The sequence below is a fragment of the Gigantopelta aegis genome, chromosome 8 (assembly GCF_016097555.1).
Source record: "Gigantopelta aegis isolate Gae_Host chromosome 8, Gae_host_genome, whole genome shotgun sequence".
NCBI classification, from domain to species: domain Eukaryota; kingdom Metazoa; phylum Mollusca; class Gastropoda; order Neomphalida; family Peltospiridae; genus Gigantopelta; species Gigantopelta aegis.
In genome coordinates this window covers 59,144,859-59,171,188 of record NC_054706.1, presented here as the reverse complement: position 1 = coordinate 59,171,188, position 26,330 = coordinate 59,144,859, and the positions used below count along the sequence as shown (strand labels likewise).

General features: G+C 34.0%; 1 protein-coding gene across 2 annotated transcripts; it reads left to right on the top strand.

Annotated features, from left to right (window-relative positions):
• The first annotated feature begins 78 nt into the window (after positions 1 to 78).
• On the top strand, positions 79 to 26,330 carry LOC121379361 (uncharacterized protein C2orf81 homolog). Of its 2 annotated transcripts, XM_041507944.1 has the most exons (12): positions 79 to 434; positions 5,162 to 5,324; positions 5,695 to 5,764; positions 6,656 to 6,785; positions 8,455 to 8,581; positions 10,145 to 10,345; positions 13,808 to 13,828; positions 17,075 to 17,178; positions 17,891 to 18,048; positions 19,006 to 19,070; positions 19,351 to 19,422; positions 22,408 to 26,330. In XM_041507944.1, exons 1-12 carry the CDS (start codon positions 322 to 324, stop codon positions 22,597 to 22,599), a joined length of 1,416 nt encoding a protein of 471 aa, XP_041363878.1. In that variant the 5' UTR covers positions 79 to 321; the 3' UTR covers positions 22,600 to 26,330. The 2 variants fall into 2 exon arrangements, with proteins under 2 accessions (XP_041363878.1, XP_041363879.1); XM_041507945.1 differs by lacking the exon at positions 13,808 to 13,828.

Here is a 26,330-nt window from a genome sequence, read left to right as displayed (position 1 = left end):
AAATATTTATTTAAATCTATATAAATCATATAATAACACCTGAACGAGATGATTGGGTTACCCGTAGAAACGATAACATCCGGCGAAGCCAAAACCGAAGGGAATTTTTGGCTAAATGTGCAAGAAATGTGTATAATAATTACATTTATTCAACATGTAACTCAACGTATATGTTAAATGGTAGCATGTGTGTTATTCAAATGTTAACATGTCAATTTTAAGGTTAAATGACAACCTGGTAGATCTGGAATGATATTTGAAATTAAAAATTCAGTTTGATTTTCGACATTTGACGATTTGTGAACAAATTTTGTAACAAAAATGTCCAGGGCAACAGTAACAAAGTCGAGGGCAGACAAGGGAAAACCCCCAGCAGCACAAACGCCAGTAATTTCTCATGAAATTGTCCCAGGAAAATTTAATGATCATGACTGGTAAGTGAAAAATTAAATGCATTAGCCAAATTGTTAACTTTAGGTAGTGTAGAGGGAGCCCGGTGATCTCACCACCAGTCGATCTTGCCCAGGTGATTTCGTCACAGGTAAAGATCGCAGAAAATCACACTGGGATGAGATCGACCTACTTCGTGTAGGGTGCACATTAAGTCAGTACTTTTCTTAATGTGCGGGGCGATTTGCTTCTCTCTATTTAGCAAATTTAAAATGAGGGGGAAAGTTTTGAAAGTTGTCGTTGGAAGATTTATTTTGTTAATAATGACACAAGTACTTCAATCAGGATTTAGTGAGTAAGGTAGGTTTTTAAATCTTTGGTTTGTGTGTCCATTTGTTGCACTATTTCGGTTGAGAAACAATCGAAACATGGTGCCACATGTTTTGAATGAAGTATGGCGATCTCGCCCCGTGTCGATCACGCCCTGGCGAAGTCGCCCCGGGCGAGTTCGCCAGGACTTATTTTCATCGTTAGGCGAAGTTATCATACATATTAGACTTGCTAGAAGACATATATTACAACATATATTATAGTATATATCTACTGTCATTATCAGCATGTTTTTGTGCCAAAACTACAGGGTTATACCTCGTATACTACTAGTTTTGTGTTGGGACACGCTGTGGCGAGATCGCCATATTTACTTCCGTGTTGCATGTCTGTTTAGCGAAGTCGCCAGTACATTATAACTCAACAATATTAGTTACAAGCTGTTTTATGTTTACTTCATTAAGTAAATACATGTGCAGTAGTCATGTTTTGATTTTCTTGTTGTAAAATGTAATACATTGGTAGTTTACATTTCTGACGATTTCACTTGCAAGCCGGGGCGAGATCGCCAGGATTTTCCAACGGAGCCTGGCGATCTCGCCCCATGTCGATCTTGTTTTTTCTTGTTTAAGTTTACAGTTTACAGTTTATAATAATAAATACACGTAAAGTACACATTTATGGTTTGTTTCATCACGTAATGTAACATTTTTTACATTTCTTATTATTTCACTTGTTCAGGCTGTGGCGAGATCACCAGGATTTTCTCAGTGTAGCATTTTTATGTTGGTGAAGTTGTCACACGTTACTACTAGTAACTACTAGTAGTTAAAAAATAGCAATTTAAAAAATATTTTAAGGGCTTATAGCTTCACGTACAAACAAGGTTTTAATTGTTTGTCACCTTTTAAGAAGTTGTCTGGGATGAAATCCATTTTCAACTCGAATTCCAAGTCAGTTGGATTCTTCGGCCGGCTGGTCTGGCGACAGTAGTTTGCTGTGTGTACTAGACGATCGATCGTTGGCAGCGCTGGGCAGGGAGCCGGACCTAAATGTTCCTGGACTAGCTGATCAACGATACTCCCTGCTGATCTGAAGGGATCACTCTTCGCTGCCAACTTCATGTCTACAGTCATTGTCGCAACCACTGCGCCTCCTATTTGCCGTACATGGCAGTGCATGTGCTCACCAGCCACAAACAGGTCAGCCTGCTGTCTAACCGATGCTCGACAATGCTTGACCTGTGCGTTTCTAGTCGCACAATGCCACACAACGGTGCCATCTGAAATTATCCGAAATTAACAGTATTACTTTAAGTACATAATAAGAAAGGTAGAAAGAACATCTGACTGATTGTTATTTTTAAAAATTACTAGTTAGCATTTAAATGTTTGCTATGCAGGTTGTTTCCCCAAATATTGTTACTAATAATGACAATAATAATAATAACATTTTTATTATATTGGAATCGGAATTATATTTACCTACAAAACTTTTCACCGAAAGACGATAGTAGCAATAATAAATATAAACAAAATAAAGTAATGAGATACTGATAAAATTCATACCTGAAAGTGTGTTTCTTTCGACGTAAGAATACCTGTCGCTGTCGAAGAGTTTAATTTTTCCTCTGATTGTTGCTGCTTTAACTACTGCAAAAGTGGATGCAGTTTGTATAGCAACACATGCTGGTGGTGGTCGGTCTTCGACAACGGAATCCTCTATGATGTCAAAAGGTCGGGGTGGTATTGCCTCCAGTTGAAATTGATTTTCAACTACGTAAGTAGCCTGTAAAAAATTTATTACTTGTTAATTAATATTTCCTTGTGTGTAGGTCTGTTTATACGAGACAATTACTGAATACAGTAAACGTGAAAAAATAATTCTGCCACATATTGTTGACATATTTAATGGCCAAACAAACTATTACTTGAATATATATTATACTTTTGATTTGTCTTTTGGACGAATGAATAGTGCGTCACACCAATATAATCCAATGTATTTGATTTATTGCGCGTTGCCATAATTAAAAAATTAACTTATATATATAATAAGGCAAATAGTATGTCCGGCATCAATTAATTATTTATATATACACATTTGAGAGAAGAAATTATAATTACCTGAACCTCGGCAACGTCATCTCTAGAGACTTCCATGAGTTCATCATAGTAGTCGAGTTGTCGGATGCTCTCAGCCGCAGGGGCACCGATGGTGTCCTCCTGGACCGAACACCTAATGCATGTCCAGTTAAACGGCTCCTGTGAATTTACTAACTGGCGATATCTAGTTCGACTCATGCCACTGTTGCACGTCCTGTGTGCAACCGTCACAGAGCAAACCCTCCTGACGTGGACGAACTGGATGATCACAAACAAGGCATCCGTTAGCAGCCATATTTTGTAAATTCTATCTCAGTATTTGAAGGCGAATGATGTGTTCATATTTGTGAGAAGCTTTTTATAACAGTTAATGGATTAAGAGGTTAACAATGTTCACTGATTAAAACAGCAGTGTAATTAATAGAACAAGGCATGTTTTGTGAATTCCGTTATGACAGTGAATACTGTGCACACTGTAATCGGGGGTAATGGTGAACAGTTAATCAGTCAATCAAGATTAATCAAGTAATTATGACATTAATTCAGTAAATTGTGAACGGTACATTTATTTATTTGCTGTAATGAAATAAACGAATATGCATCACTCAATAAAATCATAGTGATTTGGCACAGCTTGTTGAAGTGGAATGGACAGAACTAATAATTACGAATATATCACATTATACAAAAAAACAAACAAGTAAGTACTGTTTATGTATTTATTATTAAAAAATTGCACATTACACAATAAAAACAAAACAATAAATGAATGTTGTCTTGTTCATATATTTATTATACCAAATTGAACATCAAAGTGTGCACTTATGACAAATAGTTGCGTAGTAACGTGTGACAACTTCACCAACATAAAAATGCTACACTGAGAAAATCCTGGCGATCTCGCCACAGCCTGAAAAAGTGAAATAATAAGAAATGTAAACTTAAAAAATGTTACATTACATGATGAAACAAACCATAAATGTGTACTTTACGTGTATTTATTATAATAAACTGTAAACTGTAAACTTAAACAAGAAAAAACAAGATCGACACGGGGCGAGATCGCCAGGCTTCGTTGGAAAATCCTGGCGATCTCGCCCCGGCTTGCAAGTGAAATCATCAGAAATGTAAACTACCAATGTATTACATTTTACAACAAGAAAATCAAAACATGACTACTGCACATGTATTTACTTAATGAAGTAAACATAAAACAGCTTGTAACTTGAATATTGTTGAGTTATAATGTACTGGCGACTTCGCTAAACAGACATGCAACACGGAAGTAAATATGGCGATCTCGCCACAGCGTGTCCCAACACAAAACTAGTAGTATAAGTGGTATAACCCTGTAGTTTTGGCACAAAAACATGCTGATAATGACAGTAGATATATACTCTAATATATGTTGTAATATATGTCTTCTAGCAAGTCAAATATGTATGATAACTTCGCCTAAGGATGAAAATAAGTCCTGGCGAAGTCGCCCCGGGCGAGTTCGCCAGGGTGAGATCGACACGGGGCGAGATCGCCAGGCTCCTTTTGAATACAAGCTATATATAGGGTAATGTTAAAAGTAACAATTTTTGGACAGAAAGAACCACACTTTCTGTCTGTTCGGACTAAGGTAGCTGCAACCATTGCCAGTAAGCTTAGAAAGTTGCAGGAATGACAAATGTTTTTGCATAACAAAACCTTAACCTAAATTTTATCCATTTTTAACAACTTACCTGTTGTTTTTTATTCTTTAATAAAATGTGTTTAATTTAACCTTCTAACTACTGCAGGCAAGATATCTTGCCTGATGGATGTCACGCAAGTCGTCATACTGTACAGTGCATACTCCAATTCATATTTCCCATCGTTTTGCACACAGCACTCACCAAAAATAATGATAAAACACAGGGAATAGATTAATTGAGATTATGGCAGCTTTAGTTTTTAGTTTTCTTAGGCCACATAACAAAAATGACTTGTTTAGCATCCCTGCCCGACCCGAGAAATGCCCCCGACCTCCAATTTTTTATTTTATTTAAAAAAACACTTCAAATATAAGGTAAAAACTCGTAAAACAACGTTTTCCCGCCTGTTATAGTTATTGGACAGCTTCTATCCATACTGTGAAGATTGTAGCACAACGGATAGGGTTAACAGGCATGGCAAAATATTCACGGCTAGAGATTGAATTACTGCATTTAGTAATCAATGATTTTTGTTTCATTCCAGTAACTATTGATAAATGATGGAGGAGTCTGGATGGAAATAGTTCCTCATTGGCCTATGATAATCTGGTTATCAGATTGGTATAAAAGTATTTTGTTCTGTGTCCTTTGCAGGAATCTCATGTTGGATCATGATAACTCTGAAGAGTTCATCATTGATATGCTGGATACAGTGGTGGAGAATACGATGAATATTATTTATGAAAACTACATTGAAAAACAACTTTTACCTTTCACAATCACACAAGCCAAAGATGCCATTTTGCAGATTGTTGAGGTAATTCGTAGTGCATGTATAAATATAATTTGCATATCAGAATATGCAAAATTATTAATAATCACAAGTTCTGTAAAATGTAATATAATTAGACACAAATTTATATTAAAAAACTATCGATTGTGTTCCTGTGGATATGGGACTTCTGTGAGTTATTTCGCTTTTGCAGTATCATTTATCTCTTGTCCATTACTTTATGGATCATTTTCAAATTAGGCACTGGCAATATTAGTAGGTATTAAAAATGTGGCATTGCTACTAGAAACTTTTAGAAGTTGTAATTTTTGGTTATTTGCATTCATCACTCTTTTTCTTTCTTTTTTTTCTCTCAAAATAAAGCTGACATAAATTTGATAATTTGTTTTCCTAGTGGCAGTTTCTAGCTCGAGATGATGGGGAACCAGAAGCAATATCTGATCCGGGCTGGTTGCAGGATGAAGGTTAGCAGAATATTTAACATTGTATATTTTAGAGATAGAAAAATTCTAGATTGTTCTGGAATTCCAAACAAACTGACCCAGTCCTTCTACTTCACTAAAAAGGCCTCAATAATCCTCTAGTTTTTAAGACTCTGCAAAGCTTTTTGGATTTGCATTCCAAGGTAATTTTAAATTTTTTCGTTTGAGGCACCAATTGGTTAATTTTTGTTGAAACTATACACTTAAAATGACCATCTTGCTTTTCCAAAGTCAAACATTGTGTTAATTGAAAGGGCATGTAATTATTATTTTAATAAACTACACATGTGTTGGCTCTTGTAATAAATGTGGTAATAAAAGACTTCATAATATGTTTTTGCTACCACTGAGCATTTTATAAAGCTGAAAGTGGCAGATACAAGACTAGTGATGCATATAGAAGGGCAACCAGTTGCGAACAATTTGACTAGTTTTTATCCTGTACTATCCTGTCATATCCTATCGATGTTTGTCAAACAATTTGACTGGTTTTTATCCTATACTATCTTGTCATATCCTATCAATGTTTGGTGCAAAAACCAGTTTAAAGAGTGACTATAACAGGTCTCTGCAAATTGTGAGTATAGTTTCATTCGCTCACACAAATATAATTTTGCATAACCTATGTTTTGTTTGTGCATTAAATTATGGACATAATTTAAGTGGACATAACGGGTTACGCGCATTGAGGAAATGGATTACCTGAATTTATTTTTGATAAATGGGTTATGCAAATTTCAGGTTATCTAAGGCCTGCTCAAGCACTCAGCTTTGTGAACATGTCTCACATAATCTCTTACATTCACTCTATCTCCATATTACAAATATTAATGCTTTAAACACAATGTGATCATAATGATTTTTTTTTCTTAGAGCCTGACCCTGCCATTACGGACTGCTGGGCTCAAGGGGCAGTGCCAAAATCATACATTGCCCTCTCTACACAAACTATCCAGGAAGAACCACAGGCTGAAGAGGAGGCTGTTGCTGAGCAGAAGATAAGGTATGGCAGTTTCAGGCCTTGAATTTGGCAAATTATAGGTCACGGCTATTTGACTGATCGTGTCCGAGTATGATGGCCAATTAGTGACTTTCAAAATAATTTTTAGGGCATTACGGTATATGGCTAGGTCATTGTTGCAGTTTGCAGCTTGGCCACCATTAAATTCAAGCCCTGCAGTTTTAATTGTGTCTATTTCACTTGGCTAGTAAAAATGCTTCATCTTGTTTAACCCGATTATATCTCGATAAAGCAGAAGATACGTAAGATTGATATAGGAATATCCTTTCTCAATCTTCACCAGATAAGATGAGTGGTCACTCCCACTCCCCTCCACTCTAGCCTAGAATCGTTTTAGGAGAGCGGCAAATTTATTTTCTTACACACCTGTGTAGGAGATCACCGTTGTGTATCAAAATCGTATACAACGTATGTTGGAGATCGTTTCTGAGACGTCATGACCCAGTTTAGTGTTATTGTAAGATGACGTCATTGGAATACTGACATCATTCAAATTAAAAATTAGCTGTATTATTACAATGCTTTGCCACATTAAAATGCTTGCTTTTCATCAATTTCATTTTACGAGTGGTTGGCAAATGTTTTAGAGTGCTCTATTTTTTAGGAGAACGGATCTGTTAGTACAGTAGTGATTTGGTTATGACGTGGTATGTATGTTTAAAACCAAATATACATACGCCATGACCCAATTAGACTGTTCTGTAACAACATAATTTAGTTCATTATCTTGTTTACATTTTCGTTTCGAGGTATGTAAGAAATAGAATACTACATTCGTGTCCATTTGATACCGCTTTTGCTTGTTGGATACGTTTTTAAACACCTCGTTGTAAGATAAATGGTATCAAACGGAAACTCATGTATTATTCTCTATGTCTTGCAATAACATTTTAAACAAATTTTATTTGAAACTTGATGTGATTGCTTGCCCAGCACCATTTCAGAAGACTTATCTTCAGCTCATGTTGATTTTAGTCAGGGCAAAGACTCTCATAACAGCAATAAGCATATCAGTATTTGCATTTACTCCATGTTCAATTTTCACTTATAGCTGTTTGTTACAAACTGTAAGTCCTATAGGTCAATAAAAGTTTGTTTATAGTTCCCAAAGTAAAAATGTTAGGAGTTGGCTTTTCTGAGTTAAAACTGTTTGAACATGTTGGTTTTATTGTGTGGTGTTTTTATTCTAGTAAATTAAATATTATCATAATGATTCTAACTCTTCTTTTTGTGTTGAAAATGTTACTGATGGATAAAAGTAATAATTAAATCAAATAGTTTTAACCATACCCAGTAATATAAATACTATTTCTCGTTCCAGCCAGTGTACCACGGCTGATATATCAAAGGCCATGGTATCTTGTATGTGGGATGGTGCATATAAAAGATCCCTTGCTACTAATAAAACAATTGTTAGCAGGGTTTCTCTCTAAGACTAAATATCAAAATTACCAAAAGTTTGACATCGAATAGCCGATGATTAATACATCAATGTGTTCTAGTGGTGTCTTTAAATAAAATAAACCTTTTTTAATATAAATTTTTATTGTGTTTTTATTCTAGTAAATTAAATATTATCAAATAGCTTCAACCATAGCCAGTAATATAAATATTTATTGTGGTTTTGAATTTACTTGTTCTTATTTTCAAGTGATGAAGAAATCACTACTGGAGAAGAAGAGGAACCAGAACTACCTGATACGGTTTCAGATACTATGGAGGAGTTAGTGCCTCCTGAACCAGAACCTCCAGAAGAAGTCCCGGCCAAGCCTGAACAGGTCACTTTATCATCATCTCGTTATTATTAAAATATAATGCTGTAGCGTTTCTGGAGTGGAATGTCGTTAAGTATTAACAGTGTTGCCTAAAGAGTGGTGGGTCATATACTGATGGAAAGAAATAAGGGAACACATCAAATTGAAGACCATATTGAATTCACTACTAGCGTAGTAATGTCTGTATTTCATACCAAGTTGTAATGTGGTATTGAATGTCTTGTGGTGCTGAATGTGCTGCCTATATGTTCCCAGTCAACTTCTGACAATATGAATTGATTTTTGGTGCAGTCATTATTTCTTGTTGCTCTTTGTGTGATCCTTTATTTCTTTCTATCAGTATATGTTTGATGTCCTACTTACATCCATGTTTTTTTCAGTTCCCATTTTCATGCTCCACGACTGATGCATTAGAGGTTGTGATATGTGCTAGGGTGTCCGTGATATAGTGTTTAAGCTATTTAAGGCTGGTAGACATTTTTGGGACTGAATTTAAGAAGCCTGTGTTTTTTTGTCTTAAAATGCAAGTGTTTAAGCATTGTAAATGTTTGTAGTTACACACATGTAAGACAAAAACAAGCTTTGTAAATTGAGCCCTTGGTTGTTTAACAATACCACTTGAGCACATTGATTTATTAGTCATCAGCAGCTATTGGATGTCCGACATTTGATAATTCTGAGAGTAACTTTGCTACATTCTTCCATTACCAGCAGCAAGGGATCTTTTATATATACTTATCCACAGACAGGCCCAGCATATACCATGACCTTTGATATATCAGTCATTTGGTACCGGTACTTGTTGGGAAAGCAAAAAAAAAACCCACTCAGAAAATGGTACCTATGATCAAATGGTCCTATGATCTAAGAACCCCAGGCAAGTGCTGTGCCACCTGAGGTATATCCCGCACTGTAGATATTTGGTTTGCATCCCATTGCTTATAAAACTTTTAGAGTCTGGACTCGAGACTAATAGAGTCTGAGACACTAATGTCATGACAACGCCATACAAATTGTATGGGTTTAACATCATTAGAAATTGAGTCTGGACTCTAAAAGTGTTATAAGCATGGGCCCTGTAGCGAATTTATAAGAACTAATTTGGGAGGGTCTAATGATACTACACTGTATTTTCACTCACTAACTGTTGTAAGAGCTTGGCTCAATTTCACAAAACATTGTAAGCTTAGTTTTGCACATAAATATAAATCTACAACTAAACCACAATTTTTATTACTATTATAGTACACCAAATATAGTTAAAAGTACATGCATTTCATTTTCTTTTGTCCTTACAATGCTCCATCTTCTGTACTGATGTAAATTTCTTCATGAAATAGATGCCAAACACTTGTAAGTGTATGCCTGGTATAACTGCTAGTCACAGACGTAAACGTCGATGTTTTGTGAAATAGGCTCCTGTTCTAGAACTAATGACATGGATGGTGTGAGGCAGGCAGTATTTTTGGATACCCACCACCCACAAAATAACATTTAATTTTTTTTGTATTGCATAATGTTTATTTAACAATTTGAGTAATGTCTTTCCTTAAAATTCATCTTCAGGTGGTGGAAAAGAAGAAAAAGTTCAAGTTCAAGCCGTACCGCGGCAAAATGAAGTCGGCTGGTGTGAGGAGAATGTCGGAATCCCTCGAGGAGTCTGAGATGAAGTTGTACATGGAGGCGATAGAGGACGCCATGCGCAGTTCTGTCGGGAACAGTAGTGACAGGCTCAAGATGCCGGCCTCTTGTCAGTCTCTGCTCAAGGTAAGCCTTGTTGTGGGTTGTCTTTAGGATGTCTGTAACAGGTCAACTGCAGACCTGTCAACCTTTAGTCAAGAGAAAGCAGGAGGTGTGTGTTGAAAAAGCAGGAGATTTTGTCAAAAAGCAGGAGATTTTTTTAATTCACACAATTTAACCCAAAATCGCAAGATTTAAAAAAAACATTACAATAAGTTATATGAATACTATATAATGTCATATATACTTCTTAACCTTAGATCTTGGCATTTAAAAAAAAAAAAAAAAAAAAAAAAAAAAAGTTTTTGTTTGTTAAAGTTTAAATATTATTATGATTTAATACATATTTTAAAAAATTATAATATTTTATCCAAAAATGTTAAGAACATGAACAAGAAATAAAAAATTTAATTAGTACATTTACGGTATTACACTTACAGCCTTACAGTTACAGTTACAGGTTGCGTTACATTATTTGTGGTTAGTGTACCTAAGACAAATTTATATAAATCTTATAAATTAATATTCAGTTGTTACTATAATGAGGAACGGTGGCGTGGTACTCATTTAAAATCATTATAATGATGCAATAAACATTGTATTTTCATTAATCATAAGTAAAACCTCATTACGGACATCGCGTGAAATATACCGGAATTATACCCATTTCCGGGAGTAACTTTATGTCAATGTCAGACACGACATTTTTTAATTGTACAAAAATAATTTCTTGAAGAGTACCCGTATAACCAACATTTTACTGCACAAACATACAAAATTAACTGACACAAGTATGTTTATACAGCTAATTGGTCTTTTCGTTGTCTTGCTGTGACATGTGATTTTAACATGCATCATGTGTATCGCTGTCAACTCGGAGTCTGGCAGTTCAGATTCGTCATAGTTGCATTATGTAATCCAGTGGAAAAACATTTTACAATTCAGAGGTGTTATTAGAACTAAATTGAATAGTTTTTTTTTTTTTATATATGCAACACTGAATGTCAATACACAGCCTGTTGAATTAGCAGCAACACGCTTCGTAGCCATTACGATGACAACAAACATTATAATAACACGTCATTCTATAAACTCCATGTGCTTTTTTAACAATATAAATAGGCTATCCCACAATTCTCACTTCGGCAAAGGTTAAACAGTCGGGACAATTCGGCCTGTTACATTCTCAGAAACCGAAAGTAGTCGACATTTTCCGAATGAGAAAAAAAAGGTAGAGTTACTTCCCTTATGTTATTTTGACAAAAGAGGATCGATTTTTTTTTTATGCTTACAAAAATGTCATTTAACAGGAGAAACTGTCTCCTGCACAGGCGAAAGGAGATTTGATCAAATACCGGGAGACTCCCGCGGAATCCGGGAGGGTTGACAGGTCTGGTAAACTGATTAGATAAAATACAAACTTAGGATGTTTGTAACATCATTACATGTCGACTGATTGGATAAAATACAAACTTAAGATGTTTGTAACATGTCGTTTGATTGGATAAAATACAAACTTAGGATGTTTGTAACATCATTAGATGTTGATTGATTGGATAAAATACAAACTTAGGATGTTTGTAACATGTGGACTGATTGGATAAAATACAAACTTAGGATGTTTATAACAAGTTGACTGATTAGATAAAATACAAATGGCCCTTAAATGATCAACATATTAAAAAAAAATTTGAACTGAAAATCTTTTATGACTTGTTAATTTTTAAAAGCTGCAGTGTCCACATATTACCATCTTTTCCCCATGTATTATGCACGCCCCCCACTTTGAATGTTTATTCCAAGAAAAAAAACATAAACCACAATATAATGCGCACCGTTTTTTCAAACCACAAAACTGATGGTGAATGCAAGATGTATCAGTTTTCCCCTGTCAACCAAAATTAACTAAACGGCGAAAGTAGCAGTATATATTCAAGAAACAAAACTTAAGTACTTGTGTATGTTGACCTATATGTCACACAAAACGTAATCTAGTACTTGCATACTTACATGTCACATATGCATAAATCAAGACTTTATATACCCATACACTGTGTTACAGTGTGTAAATGACAGTAATATATAAATGAAAACTAAAATATAGCATATTACATTTGGTTCTAGTGCCTAATGTGAATACCTGAAATTTCTAATTTTATAGCAGTCTCGTATATTTCTGGTTTGACAAAAATGGCCGAATTAAATCTCATGGAAATTAAAAATATTTACAGTCCATTTTTGTAATTTTTACATAAAAAGTAAAATGGCAGATAGCAAAAAACAGCATGCATTTTGTCCTTGGAGATTTTGGCAAAGTCAAGATAGGTGACATGTTTATCACCTAGTATGTGGAATTTGTGTCATTGTAATGGGTTTTTTCAAGATTTCTGTCTGGATAAAATGTGGGTAAAATCTATTGGTAATTAAGAGATTGGTCCAAACATCCCAACAGACAATGCAAATAGAAAATATTGTGTAATAAAATGTATTGTTTTGTTTTTCAGTTATTATTATGCTGATATTTTATATGTCCAGTTTGTAGATTGTATGCCAAACAGTCAGTGAGAAATACTCTGAATGGGTTTACAGTTTTAACACTTTTCAGTGAGTGAGTGAATGCAAAGGCAAATAATGAATGAATGAATTAATGAATGCAAGAACAAATATTTAGAATGAAATTGCATTTCTGTTACTGTTCAGTAGTAGGATGGATGGATGGATCTATGGATGGATGAATGGATCTATTAATGGATGGATGGATCTATGGATGAACGGATGGATGGATGGATCTATGGATGGATGGATCGATGGATGAATCTATGGATGAATGGATGTATCTATGGATGGATTTATGTATCTAAGACTATGGATGGATCTATTGATGTATGTATGTATCTATGGATAGGTCTATGTATGGGTGTAACTATGGATGGATGGATGTATCTGTGGATGGATCTATCGATGGATGTATGTATATTTAGATGGATGGATGTATCTATGGATGGATGAATGGATCTATGTATGGATGGATGGATGTATCTATGGATGAATGGATGGTTGTATCTATGGATGAATGGATGGTTGTATCTATGGATGGGTCTATAGATGGATGGATCTATGGATGGATGGATGTATTTGTGGATGAATGGATGGTTGTATCTGTGGATAAATGGATGGATCTATGGATCGATGGATGTATCTATGGATGAATGGATGGATGTATCTATGGATGAATGGATGGATCTATAGATGGATGGATCTATGGATGGATGGATCTATAGATAGATGGATCTATGGATGGATGGATGGATGGATGTATGGATGTTTTGATTGTTAATATGGGAGAGTTGTTCAATTTTACTCAATTCAAAGTGGATAAAAATATTAAATTATATTCTGTAGAGCTGTTGTTGTTCCCTATATTATTATATAATTATCAATAATGCATTTTGGCAGCTAAATAATCTTAAAGTTTTCCCAACATTTCAGGAATCTGAAACAGGGTCTCAGGTATACCACAAGAGTCGATAGTTTCATTTTGTTAATTATCAGTTAAATCTACTGACATAACATTTATTGTTTTTACTTTATTTATTATCTGTAGCTCTGTTGTCTTAACATAGCATCTCATGTTGTTAACAGATTATGTAGGAAATGCTTGAGACTTAGAATTTAATCATTTCCAACTTTCACGGATATGCAAAACACAGAACCATTCGATACACTGTGGCAGGATGTTGCAGGGTGTTCATTATTACTGGGGGTGGGTCATAGCCCAGTGGTACAGCGCTTGCTCGATCCCCGTCGGTGGCCCCATTGTGCTATTTCTTGTTCCAGCCAGTGCACCACAACTGGTATATCAAAGGCCGTGGTATGTACTACCCTGTCTGTGGGATGGTGCATATAAAAAATCCCTTGCTGCTAATCAAAAAGAGTAGCCCATGAAGTGGCGACAGCAGGATTCCTCTCTTAATATCTGTATGGTTCTTAACCATATGTCTGACGCCATATAACTGTAAATAAAATGTGTTGAGTGCGTTGTTAAATAAAACATTTCTTTCTTTCATTATTGTTGAAAGTAGGAGGATGTACCGGTATGCCATTTAAATAGGTGGCTGTATTTACTGAGAAGTACGAGTTGTACGATTGTAAGCATTAAAATTGGGTGATGATGGAGATTGCAGTAACCAAAGGTGGAGGCAAAGGTGGGGATCAGGGGGGACCTAAACGTTTCAAGTTCCCATTCCTAAAATATTTCTTGGGTTCATCCTTGGTAGTCACTGGAAGTTGCCCCTTGTCACCTCCTAAATTAGTACAAATAAGTATATATACCCTCAGTGTGTAGTAGTGTATAAATACCATACTAGGTTAGCGCATATAGTGGTTCTGTGTTTTCATATGTAGATGAATGTTGTAAATGATAAAGTTTAATACTTGTAATTACAAATTTATATAGCTTATGTTAAATGTATAATATGTTATATATTCAACAAAAATAAAATTATTTCTTTTTTAAAAATAATATTCAGCTTTGGGGAATTCCCAATTGAGAGGTTTTAGCTTTTGTTTTAGTAGGTATTTTTTATTATGCAAAACAGTAATTAAAACCAACTAACAACTGGCTTTAAAAAAAACCCCATATTAGGCCTACGTTCATTATTACGGTACATATTATATATTTATTTATTTTCCTTGTAATCATAATTTCAAACGATTTTTAATGAAAAATAAGTAATACATGTAAATATAAACAGCTGATTGGCATGTTATAAATTAGTGAAGGCACTATTTGAATAATTTAAAATATACTTGCCCTTATCCTCTATGTTTACAGGCATATTGTCACAGACCAGTGACCTATTTAATGGTCTAACAAAGTATTACCTGAACAAAAATAATTTGATTTGTCCCTAAATGTACTTTATTCAACCATCTTCATAACCACCATACTCCATTTATTAATGACATTTTCTAAAAATAATTGAATTATGGCAATGGTCCATAATTCAAAAACTAAAATTGCCGAGAGGGTTGACATGGATTTCACTCCATCGTGGTTCAGTTAAGGTGATGCAATAGCTAGATTTGTTTTCTATTAATGTAATTTTCAGTTATTATCCATGTTTAGAGAAATACGGTCCTGAAATCCATGACAGTATGCCTTTAATAGATTGCAGTATACATGTATATGAAATAATTGGTTAGAGAACTAAATTGCTGGATTTATTTTGCCCAAATTAAATTTTTTGGAAGTCCATTTTGTAAGTCAATTGATACATGTTCCAGTTTGAACAATAGAAGCATTTGCAACAAAATAATTTCTTACAGATTGATCAGTCAAAGCATTTGTAACAAAAGTTTATTACAGTTTGAAATTAAAGTAAAATGTCTTAAAATTTTAAAGTAATATTAAAGTCTAATAATAGCTTTATTTTAGTTATGTTAGTTAAAAATGTTTTTTATTTGCCAATAAGAGTTTCAGTGTTAATTTTTGTTCATTTAGTATTCAATTAGATTTTTTTTTTGCTTGTTTAAACTGCAGTTTTGTTAGGTGTTACACATCAGCTGCTTCTAGTTATATTGGCTTATTTATACTACTTACTACAGAACATATCTAGATCCTTTAGATACATATTTGCATAGGCCTACTATAGAAAATTAGAAATGTTAAATTAGTTTATCTGTAATGTCTAACAGAACTACATGTATGTTGTACGTTTTTGGTGTATTAAATTTGTGTGCCCATCGGCGAAACATTTAATACTAGCATTATTTAGTGTAAAAAGAAATGAAATTGAATTTAAGTTAACTACTTTACACCACTTTGATTGCTGGTAAATTATGACATCTTAACTGGTAACTGGTCATAGAAGAAGCACGACAACACTGGTTTAGTGAGAAAACATAAACAAATAGAGCACAGGCAAATACTAGATTAAAAGGGTTGAGATTGACAGGAAACAAGCAGAAAATCTTATCATTATTTAGTCTTAACATTATATATTATTTCATTACCTTTTTTTTTATGTCTATACGAAATAGTTTTCATGCTAAAACTTTGGATGAGCAGATTACTTCACCAAGGATCACCAAGGACATAAAAGTTATTGGTAGCTTTAAAAAAAAAAATCATTATTCTTATTTAAAAAATTAGTTTTTTCATATACATGTACCATGGCCCATGCTTATAAAACCTTTAGAGTCTAGACTCAAATATCTAATGATATCACTCACATGCAATTTATATTCTGTTGCCATGACGTTAAAGTCGCAGATTCTATTAAAGTCTTGAGTCTAGATTGTAAACATTGTATAGGGACGGGGTCAAATTACAGTTTGTATCTACGTGTATGTTTTGCATTGATTCCTCATTGTGAGAGGAGGGCGGGACGTAGCCCAGTAGTAAAGCTCTTGTCTGATGTGTGGTCGGTCTAGGATCGATCCCTGTCAGTGGATCTGTTGGGCTATTTCTCATTCCAGACAGTGCACCATGACTGGTATATCGTTTGCCGTGGTATGTGCTATCCTGTCTGTGGGATGGTGCATATAAAAGATCGCTTGCAACTAATGAGAAAATGTACTGGGTTTTTTCTCTAAGACTATATGTCAAAATTAACAAATATTTGACATCTAATAGCGGATGATTAATAAATCAATGTGCTCTAGTGGTGTTGTTAAACAAAACAAACTTTACCTCTGATCCCACATCATGAGAAGTGTTTTGAACATAAGTTATGTAAAAGTATGTTCTTTCAGGTCCAGGCAGGTCGCCCACCGGGCAACAAGGAGGTCGACTATGATGACATGGGCAACGTGGTGTCTTGTGTGAAACTGTGTCCAGAGAAACTGCCAAACCACAGGTCAGACTTCTTTCATTAATTTCTAAGTGGGTCTCACAGAACAGTTTATTTTTGTGATGCAGTTTAAACATCATGGGCTGAATTTACAAAGCTTGTTTATGTCTTACATATATGTAACTACACAGATTTACAATGCTTAAACACCTGTGTTTAAGAAAAAACAGGTTTCGTAAATTCCTTCGCCACACTCACCTGGAAAATGTTTAGGAAAGAAGCAACTTTTGATCGCATTTCAATGAACAAATTTAATTGAATCTTGATGTAATTGCTCACCTAGCACCATTTCGTGAGAGTGATCTTCAGCTCGCCTTGATTTTTACGAAGACCGTCATGGATCATCGTAGTTCATTAAGATCAGAAGTAAGGTACTTTGGAGAGGATCCCCTCAGCACATCTAGTCTATAGCTATCTGATATCTAACATATGATTTACGTTTGACACTTGATTGAGAGAGAAAAATAAAATCCACTGCCCCCATGTATGTGAGCTACTCCTGTTGAAATGCATATGATCTTTTATAAGCACTTTTGAGAGATGTTTTGGATTGGCAATACAAATGTTCTTTTACAAAATATTTTCAGCAAATTGCAGAATGTTAAGAATAATAAAGACTCACTAAAGATAAGTTTTGTTAGTAGATTGGCATGCTGTGTTTTAAGTACATAAAGTTTTTAGTGGGTTTGATTCTGTATTTGTGTAATTATTATTACAGAGTGAAGGTGAAATACCAGGTGATAGACCCATCTGTTGAGGCAGCCAAGGTGAGGCTGGAGGCAATGAGGCATGGCAAGTACATTTCCTCAAGTACTCTACAATTGTTGGGATCCAAGTCCAAGAAGAGAAGTGAATCTTCTGACGCAGCTTCAACAGGTAAAATAAACTTCACTTTTCATTAAAAACCAAAAATGTCACTTTTACCATTCATAAGACACTGGTCCAGTGTTTCACTATTAAAAACACAGGTTCCAACATTTACCATTAAAACCCATACCGTATGTAAAGGTTTACCATTTGAAAACACATCTCACAAAATTTATCATTGAAAATACATCTCTGAAGTTTTACCATTTGAAAACACATCTCTCCTGTTTTATCATTTGAAAATACAACGCGTAAGATTTATCATTAAAAACATACCTCTCAAGTTTTATCATTGAAAACACATCTCTCAAGCTTTATCATTAAAAACACATCTCTTAAGTTTTATCATTGAAAACACATCTCTCAAGTTTTATAATTGAAAGAAACTATTTCCTAAACTGGACTATATTAAGCTGCTACTTCAAGTAACATAGGACAAATGGCAGTGTGTTGCCTTAAAGGGACAGACCCTAGTTTTTAAACCCTAATGCATATTTTTCACTATTAGAGCCATTTATGATCCTTGAAATCAAACATTACTTATATTTTGTTTATATTATCTATTTCTGTACAACCGAAGTGGTTTTTGGTCATCCTGGTGTTTCTAATACTACAAAATGCATTTTTCATATTTTTAAAAACGCATGTGCATCTGAGAAGTAATTTGGGTATGGAGTCGAGTTTTAGTCTAGTTTAAAGGGTATTTCACTATTTTACTGTCACAGACTCTTGTTTCACTCTGTTGTAACGTTATCCAAAGGTTTTACAGGTTTGTAACTTAATCAAACTTAGTGTCCATTTTCACAGGTTGAAACTAGGGTCTGTGACTTTAAGCTTTAGTATTTTACATGAGTCTCCATAGTATGCATAGACCTTGTATTGTATTAATCTGATGTGATATACACTTTGAAAAAAAATTTCATGTCTTTTTTCTTTTTTTCAATACAATTTCTTTTTTTTTTGCAGCAAGATCTACAAAAGTGACCAAGGCATTCCAGCAGCCAACTATAACATCCTTACCACCACCAATGGTTAGTACGTCTCTAGCTCAACTGAAGTACTTCAAGATATTTAACAAAAGGGTTTTAGAAGATTGTTTTATGTTCAGAAATAACTGTAAATTATGAATGGAAAACTTCCTACCATTTCTTGTTAATTAAACAAATATTATATGATAATAATGTAATATTACATGGAAAAAATTAATTCTCACATGATGGTTATGGATAGGCGTAATTTAAAATTTAAAAAAAATTAATTTTTATTTTATTTAATTTAATTTAATTTTTTATTTTTATTTTTGTTTGTTAGATTGAGGCAATGGACATTGCTCCTGGTGTCATTGTGAAGGAGGGAAACAGAATGAAAAAAGGTCCCGGCAGAGTAAGTATAATTTCATAACGTGTGTGAGATTTTGTGTGCATGCCTGTATGTGTGTGTGTCTGTGTGCATGTGCATTCATGTTCATACATACATGCATGTATGCTAAGGAGGTGGTTACCAATGGATCTTAAGAATACTGGACACACTGTTACAACTTACATACCCTTGGAAACTGGACTTTCTGGTATAACTCTGGATGAATGGCCACCTTTGCATGTGGTTTGTGTATGTTGCGGTTTGGTGTTTCACAGAAGTATTTAAGGAGGTTTTCTGGCCAAAAAATAAAATAATAATAAGTTGAAAACTGTTTGCAGAATTCTTTTTCTTTTTTTTCTTGTTTATCTTCAATACATTTCAAATATTCAGATGTAGGTACTAACCCTGTGAACTACTTTCATTCAGACACTTAATGAAAACCCCCACATTCTTTCAAGGTTATGATCAAGGCATCTTTCACATTTTAACGATAAAGACTCTTCCATAATAAGGCAATATGTAAAAAAAAATAAAGAATACCAAACAAATTAATATTACGAGTATGTTTATAGTGTATGATAAAAAACACAAGAATTGTAATATAAATGGCTGCTTATGGGATCAAGTAGTATTATGTGCATTACAACGTACATCAGTGAAGGAAACTCGGACAATTACTTCCCACATAAGCAAAACATGGGAATGCAGAGAACTAAGACCACTGTGGTGTGTTCACCAGAAGGATATTGTTTGGTGGTCAATGGAATCTTGCATTCCTGAGTCTCACACGTACACAAACAATACTATGGACGTATTCAGGGCTAAAGCAAAGTATTCAAACAAGTATGGGGCGGGACATAGCCCAGTGGTACAGCGCTCACTTGACGCTTGGTCGGTATGTGTTATCCTGTCTGTGGGATGGTGTATATAAAAGATCCCTTGCTGCTAATCAAAAAGAGTAGCCCATGAAGTGGCGACAGCATGTTTCCTCTCAATATCTGTGTAGTCCTTAACCATATGTCCGACGCCATATAACTGTAAATAAAATGTGTTGAGTGCGTCGTTAAATAAAACATTTCCTTCCTTCAAACAGTATATTTTTAAATTATGTGACTAACTGTAATTATAAGACTTGACCGCAAGTATTTTTTGGTTTGTACGAGCATGCATTTAAAAAACAATGTGCACACTTTTTTGTGTGAAACACAAACTGGAGTTGAACTATTAATCAGCTGATTGGAGGTCTTGACATCTCTTAAAGGTGTAACTCACATTATGGCTTTCAGACAAAATATCCCAGGGTATCTCTTCCACCATGGTGTAATAAAATAATTTACTTTGCTGTTTTATTAAAGAAATAATTGTCGAATATTTCAGTTAATATAAAATGATCTTAATAAAATTCTGCAAAATCAGTTTTTTAACAGTTATTATTATTTTATTTTTTTGCCAGCATGTCTCCTCAAATACAACTCAAAACGACATAGAAGATGAGTATAGTTGCTTCAATGAAGAATTAAAAGCAGTATTTCATACTGAAGTGAAGAAAGCGTTAATGACGTTGAATATCGACAGACAATTTGACGAGTTAAAAACCGAACTCTGTGACTTGAGACAGGAAAACGAATACATGAAAAAGAAAATAGATCAACTAGAGAACAATAGCAGAAGGGAGAATCTGTTATTTTTCGGTATCCCGGAAAAGAAACCCGGTGCTTTTGAAACATGGGAAGACTGTGAGAATGTGGTGCGAAATATTCTTGTGGTTAAACTTTCCATCGAGGAAGAGACAATCAGTATCGATCGAGCTCACAGACTTAACACTCGATCGAGGCCTCGGCCGATCCTGGTGAAATTTTCAAACTTCAAAGACAAAACGAGAGTCTTAGCGACGTTCAGGGACTGCGAAAAAGAATGGGGTTTCATGGACTTCCGCGTTTCCGAGGACTTCAGTGCTAGAGTTCGACAAGCAAGGAGGAGTTTGACTCCACTGCTAGTCAAGGCACGGAATAAAAGGAAACACGTCAACATGAAATACGACAAGCTGTTCATGGATGGCAGATTTTTCAGATACAATAGGAAAACGGGCTGTGTTGAACCCATGAAAAGCCAGGCGGATTTGGAGAAACATGAAATGCCCATCAGCAGTGGGTTGGCTTGTGGTGTATCTCAAAGATGGACATTACATTTACAGACGTGATGGAATTTAGTGTCGCCTAAATCATTCAACATGGTCTTTCACGTCTACCTTATACATTGTAGGTTTTAAGAGGGCATAATAATTGTTTCAATTACTTTTTTGTCCCCTACTGGTTCAACTGGAGGGGACTATAGGTTTTGTTTCCATCCTTTTGTCCGTCTGTCTGTCCCACATATAGTTTTCCAGATTCCCAAGCCCCAGTGCTTCAAGATATTGAGCTGAAATTCTGTATATAGCTTTATTATGTACAGTTACAGATCACGTTTGCCCATTTTTGACAGTAATGGCCAGATGAAGTTCAACTTTCATGAGAATTTTATTCAAGGGTCATAACTGTCAAAAATTAATTTATCCATGTTTCACAGTTAATGCTCATGAACTGAAGAAATTCAAACTGTATTGCTTTAACAGTACTCTCAGAATGTTTATTTATTTACTAATTATTTTACATTATTTTTAGTTCCAGTTTATGGTTTATAAATGGCATTTCTGGATCTGTAAGTGGAATTAACTACTTTGGATACAATTAAATATTTGTTTTTATATACTATATAAATTCCTGAAGTTTAGCATATACCTTTTAAATGACATTATAGGTAGTTATGTGCCAAGATTTCATACGTTTTGCCTTCCTGTGTCCAAAATGGAATTTCTGGATCTATGGTTAGAATCAAATTACAGGTATTTACATAAGAGTTCAATTTAGCCACAGAATTGAAATCTAGAATTTGTCTATATTTTTGACATAAAATATATTTTTTTAACTTTATAACATTCTTTTTATGTGTTGTTTTTGTTTTATTTTATAGCATGTTCATCGTGTGGATATGCTTGATGAACATCAGAACAAGCTCCGCCCTGTGGGATCGAAGATTCAGACCTCCACCATCGACGTCGCGGATCTGCTCGACCGACATACACCCATACTGAGACCTCTTCAGGAAACGTCACCATTACCTCCAATAGTTCCACATCCACCGAGACAGTCAAGAGTATCGTGAAACTGGTCGTTCTAAAACACTTGAAAAAATTGTGCCTAGCCTCCTTGTACAGGACTTTGTACATAGAATTGGTTTTTAAACATCTTAAATTGTTTATTTATTTATCCAGTTTGCCAATTTACAGTTTTTATTTTCACACAGATTTGTATGTTGAAAAAAAAAAATTAGGCCTAAATGATCAAAATTAAAAGGAGTATATTATAAGTACAGTGAAATCTGTCTAAACTGGATCACACTGGGGACATAATATTTATGCAATGTAGACAGGATCCAATGTTTACCGGGTCGTGTTTTAGAATTTGGCAAATTTGGAACCATGTAAATTGGCTGGTTTTGACACGATTCGAGTTTGTTTACGGTCCAGTTTGGACAGGTTTCACTGTATATCCTAATGTTCACTTTCTGTGGATCCACGTGTGCATTTCACTGCTCCTTTCTGCCAAAATAATGAAGACGGCTTTATTAACCTGTAAGGGTGGTCCACAATACAAAATTACAAAAAGTATTAATTAAACAGTCAGCCATTGTGAAAAGTTACATCCATAAAAGCCTCATTGATGTGAACAACATTTAAAAAAAAAAAAAAAAATCTAAATATTCTGATCAGACCATCAAGACAGTAAAAATATGGAACTGGTCAACAACAACAAAAAAATCTATAAAATTAAAGTACACCAAAAAGCAACATAGCATTGAACTATTAATATAATTTATCACATTTAATTTATTAAAAAAATAAAATAATAATTTAAAAAATAATAATAAAGAAATAAAATTATAAATAATAATAAACAAATTATAAGACTTAAAATCATTGTCACAGATGCCTCAATAAATAATTTTACAATTTTTCCAAAGGGTAGATTGTGTTCGTTAGGAAATACTAAAGGATCCCCTCCCCTGCACCCCTAGTGAAATCTGCAAAAAATTAAGTGCATTTGAATACATACAAAAACATAATGGACATATTTGCATTGAATATTGTCATTATCACACCTTTTTTAAAAGTACATGTATACCAAATTTGAAGCATACAAAAATACAGACTACATAGCGTTTATTTGAAGTTTTTGTATTTGAAAACAAATATCAGTTTTAACTTAAGTTATTTTTTTATGTTTTCACAATCAAAATAAACTTGTTACTTCAAAGGAAAAAATGTGTGTTTAATTACTGTTTATGTTTGGTTCAGGATACATGTCCTATTAAATTCTTATTGTTTATTTATGTGGTTTTTTTTCATGAGTAGCAACAAAATAAAATGGGAAGAATTTACCAGAATTTTAATTTTTTTAAATGGATTTTGTTTGTCTTAGTTTTGATATATTTCTTGATGCAGAGATATGATTTGGCCATGAAATAGTTTTGTCTTTACAGCAACTAATTATTTTATATCCTGCCATACTAAGTTTAATACTGTAATTCTTTTGCTTTAAAAAATGGGTCACAGTAACTTAACTGGATAACACACTGACCTCTGATGATTAGGCCTGAAAAAAACAATATGTATGTTTCTGATTTCCCGACCTACCATAATTTTATTTAGCGACCCCAAAGTTTTTTGCAGTCAGCGAAATAGCTTCGGAACACCTCGACCAATTACAGTTTTTCAGTTTGAGTTAATTAAAAAAAAGAAGAAAAAAAGTTCCTACCTACCTACCCTATTTTTTTTCAAGGATGAAATCTTAAACACACACACACACACAGAGATATATATATATATATTTAGGCCTTATTATATCAAGCTTGATGATGCTACCATAAACAATATTTATTTTGGATGGACATTCCAGATGTATTGCACCAACTCCAGTCATTTTCCAGCTTAATAAAGAATGGAAATATTTGCCAGACAAAAATTCCATGGGAGGACATATGGACAGTGCTCTGACATAATTTATAAATACTCACATGAAATTCTTATAGATGACCTGAGACTTCGACTTGAAATTCATATATATTCAAAATTTGGTTTCAGATTTGGGAGTTTAGAGTTTTAATTGGGCCACCCTGTATATTGGCATCCAGTTATCTCTAAATATATTGTGGAAGGAGAGACTGATGCAAGCAAATATGTTTTCCATTGTAATCCTTCTCAGCTGCATGGACATTGTAAATTTGTAAATAACTTCAGTTTAATTTGATGTAAGAAGAAAAGTAAAAGTGTTTTGAAAATATAAAATAAACACTATTTTTGTGTGCAGTTTAAAAAACAATCGATTGACAAATACATGAAATTATAGTACATACCATAGTAAGAAAACAATGTTCATTACTGGGAAGGACTATAGGTGGTTTGGGCTTTAAAACTGTCACCACGATTTATTAAAATTATTATTTACATTTTATTCACAATTTTCAGTCATTCAGCATTATATTTCAATATACATTGTATATTACACATGTCTATCACCATTACAAAAAGGCCAAAATATTGCATATACATCTACAAACATATTTATTATATTGTATTATATTGCATACAGTTCTTACATATACACAGTATAGTTAGTTTATTTTATATACATAGGTTATCTTAATACTCTTCTTAATATTCAATGCAGTTTTACTGACTTCATTCCTATTGCATTCAATTAATGTTAATGTACTCTTAATATAGAATATTCAAATCTGATCGACAGTCGATCAGTGAATTATTATTCCTTTATTATTACAAAGGTCCTGCCATTATATGATTTACTCTATTCTGATTGGACAATGTTGCTTAAAAACTTAATGTTATCCTTCGATAAATCTCAGAAAATTATGCCATTGCATCAAATGCAACGTCATTACGTGAAACTTGTTATGGAAAGGGCTTATGAAATTGGTTTTTGCGTATTTTTAACTAAATAAATTTGAGTTGTTTGCAATTGTTATAAGAATTGTTTGCCCTTTTTTTGTGAATTTATCAATGTATAACAGTCTCAAATTTAGTATAAAATTGCTTCGCTATGCAATTTTATACAATTTGTAGCTGTTGTACATCAATAAATTAAAAAACAAATTACATTTAATTCTTACATAACTGGTCTTCATAATCCTGCATGTTGAAAAATGCCATGCAGTATGAGACATAACCATGGGGAGAGGTATTTATATAGGCCAACCACCTGTTTGCCAATCCATTTCATTTATTGAATAAATGTAGTTTTTTTAATAAGCATCGGGTTTCCTCTAAGACCGTCAGAAATATCAAATGTTTGACATTCAGTAGCTGATGATAATACATCAGTTTGCTCTAGTGGTGTCATTAAACAATACAAACTTTAACCTTATTTTCAGTGGGGCTTCTCAACCCCGACACTGTCAAGCATATCTGGGGATAATGCACCTCCCCCCCCTCAAAAAAAAAAAAAACCCCCAACAAACTTTAACTTTATTGAATGTAATGCGACAAGAGCCAGTCAGATTGCAAAACAAATGTACTGATAGCTGTCATGTGCCAAGAGTTTGTTGGTACAGGCAAGGTAGTGCAGGGCACACATTAAGTCAATATCACACTTTATACGTCTGTTTGGACTACAGGCAAGGGTAAGAATTAAAATCGGAGTGGTGGTATTAAGGTATGGATAATTTCCACATTACATAATATATTATAAACACCTGTAAAAGGAAGGGAAATGTTCTTATGTTTGATTATTATATGGTCATGTTTTCTATTGTTATCACCCCATACATTATACTACATGTATACACATAAAGGGAAAATAAAACGACAATAAAAAGTA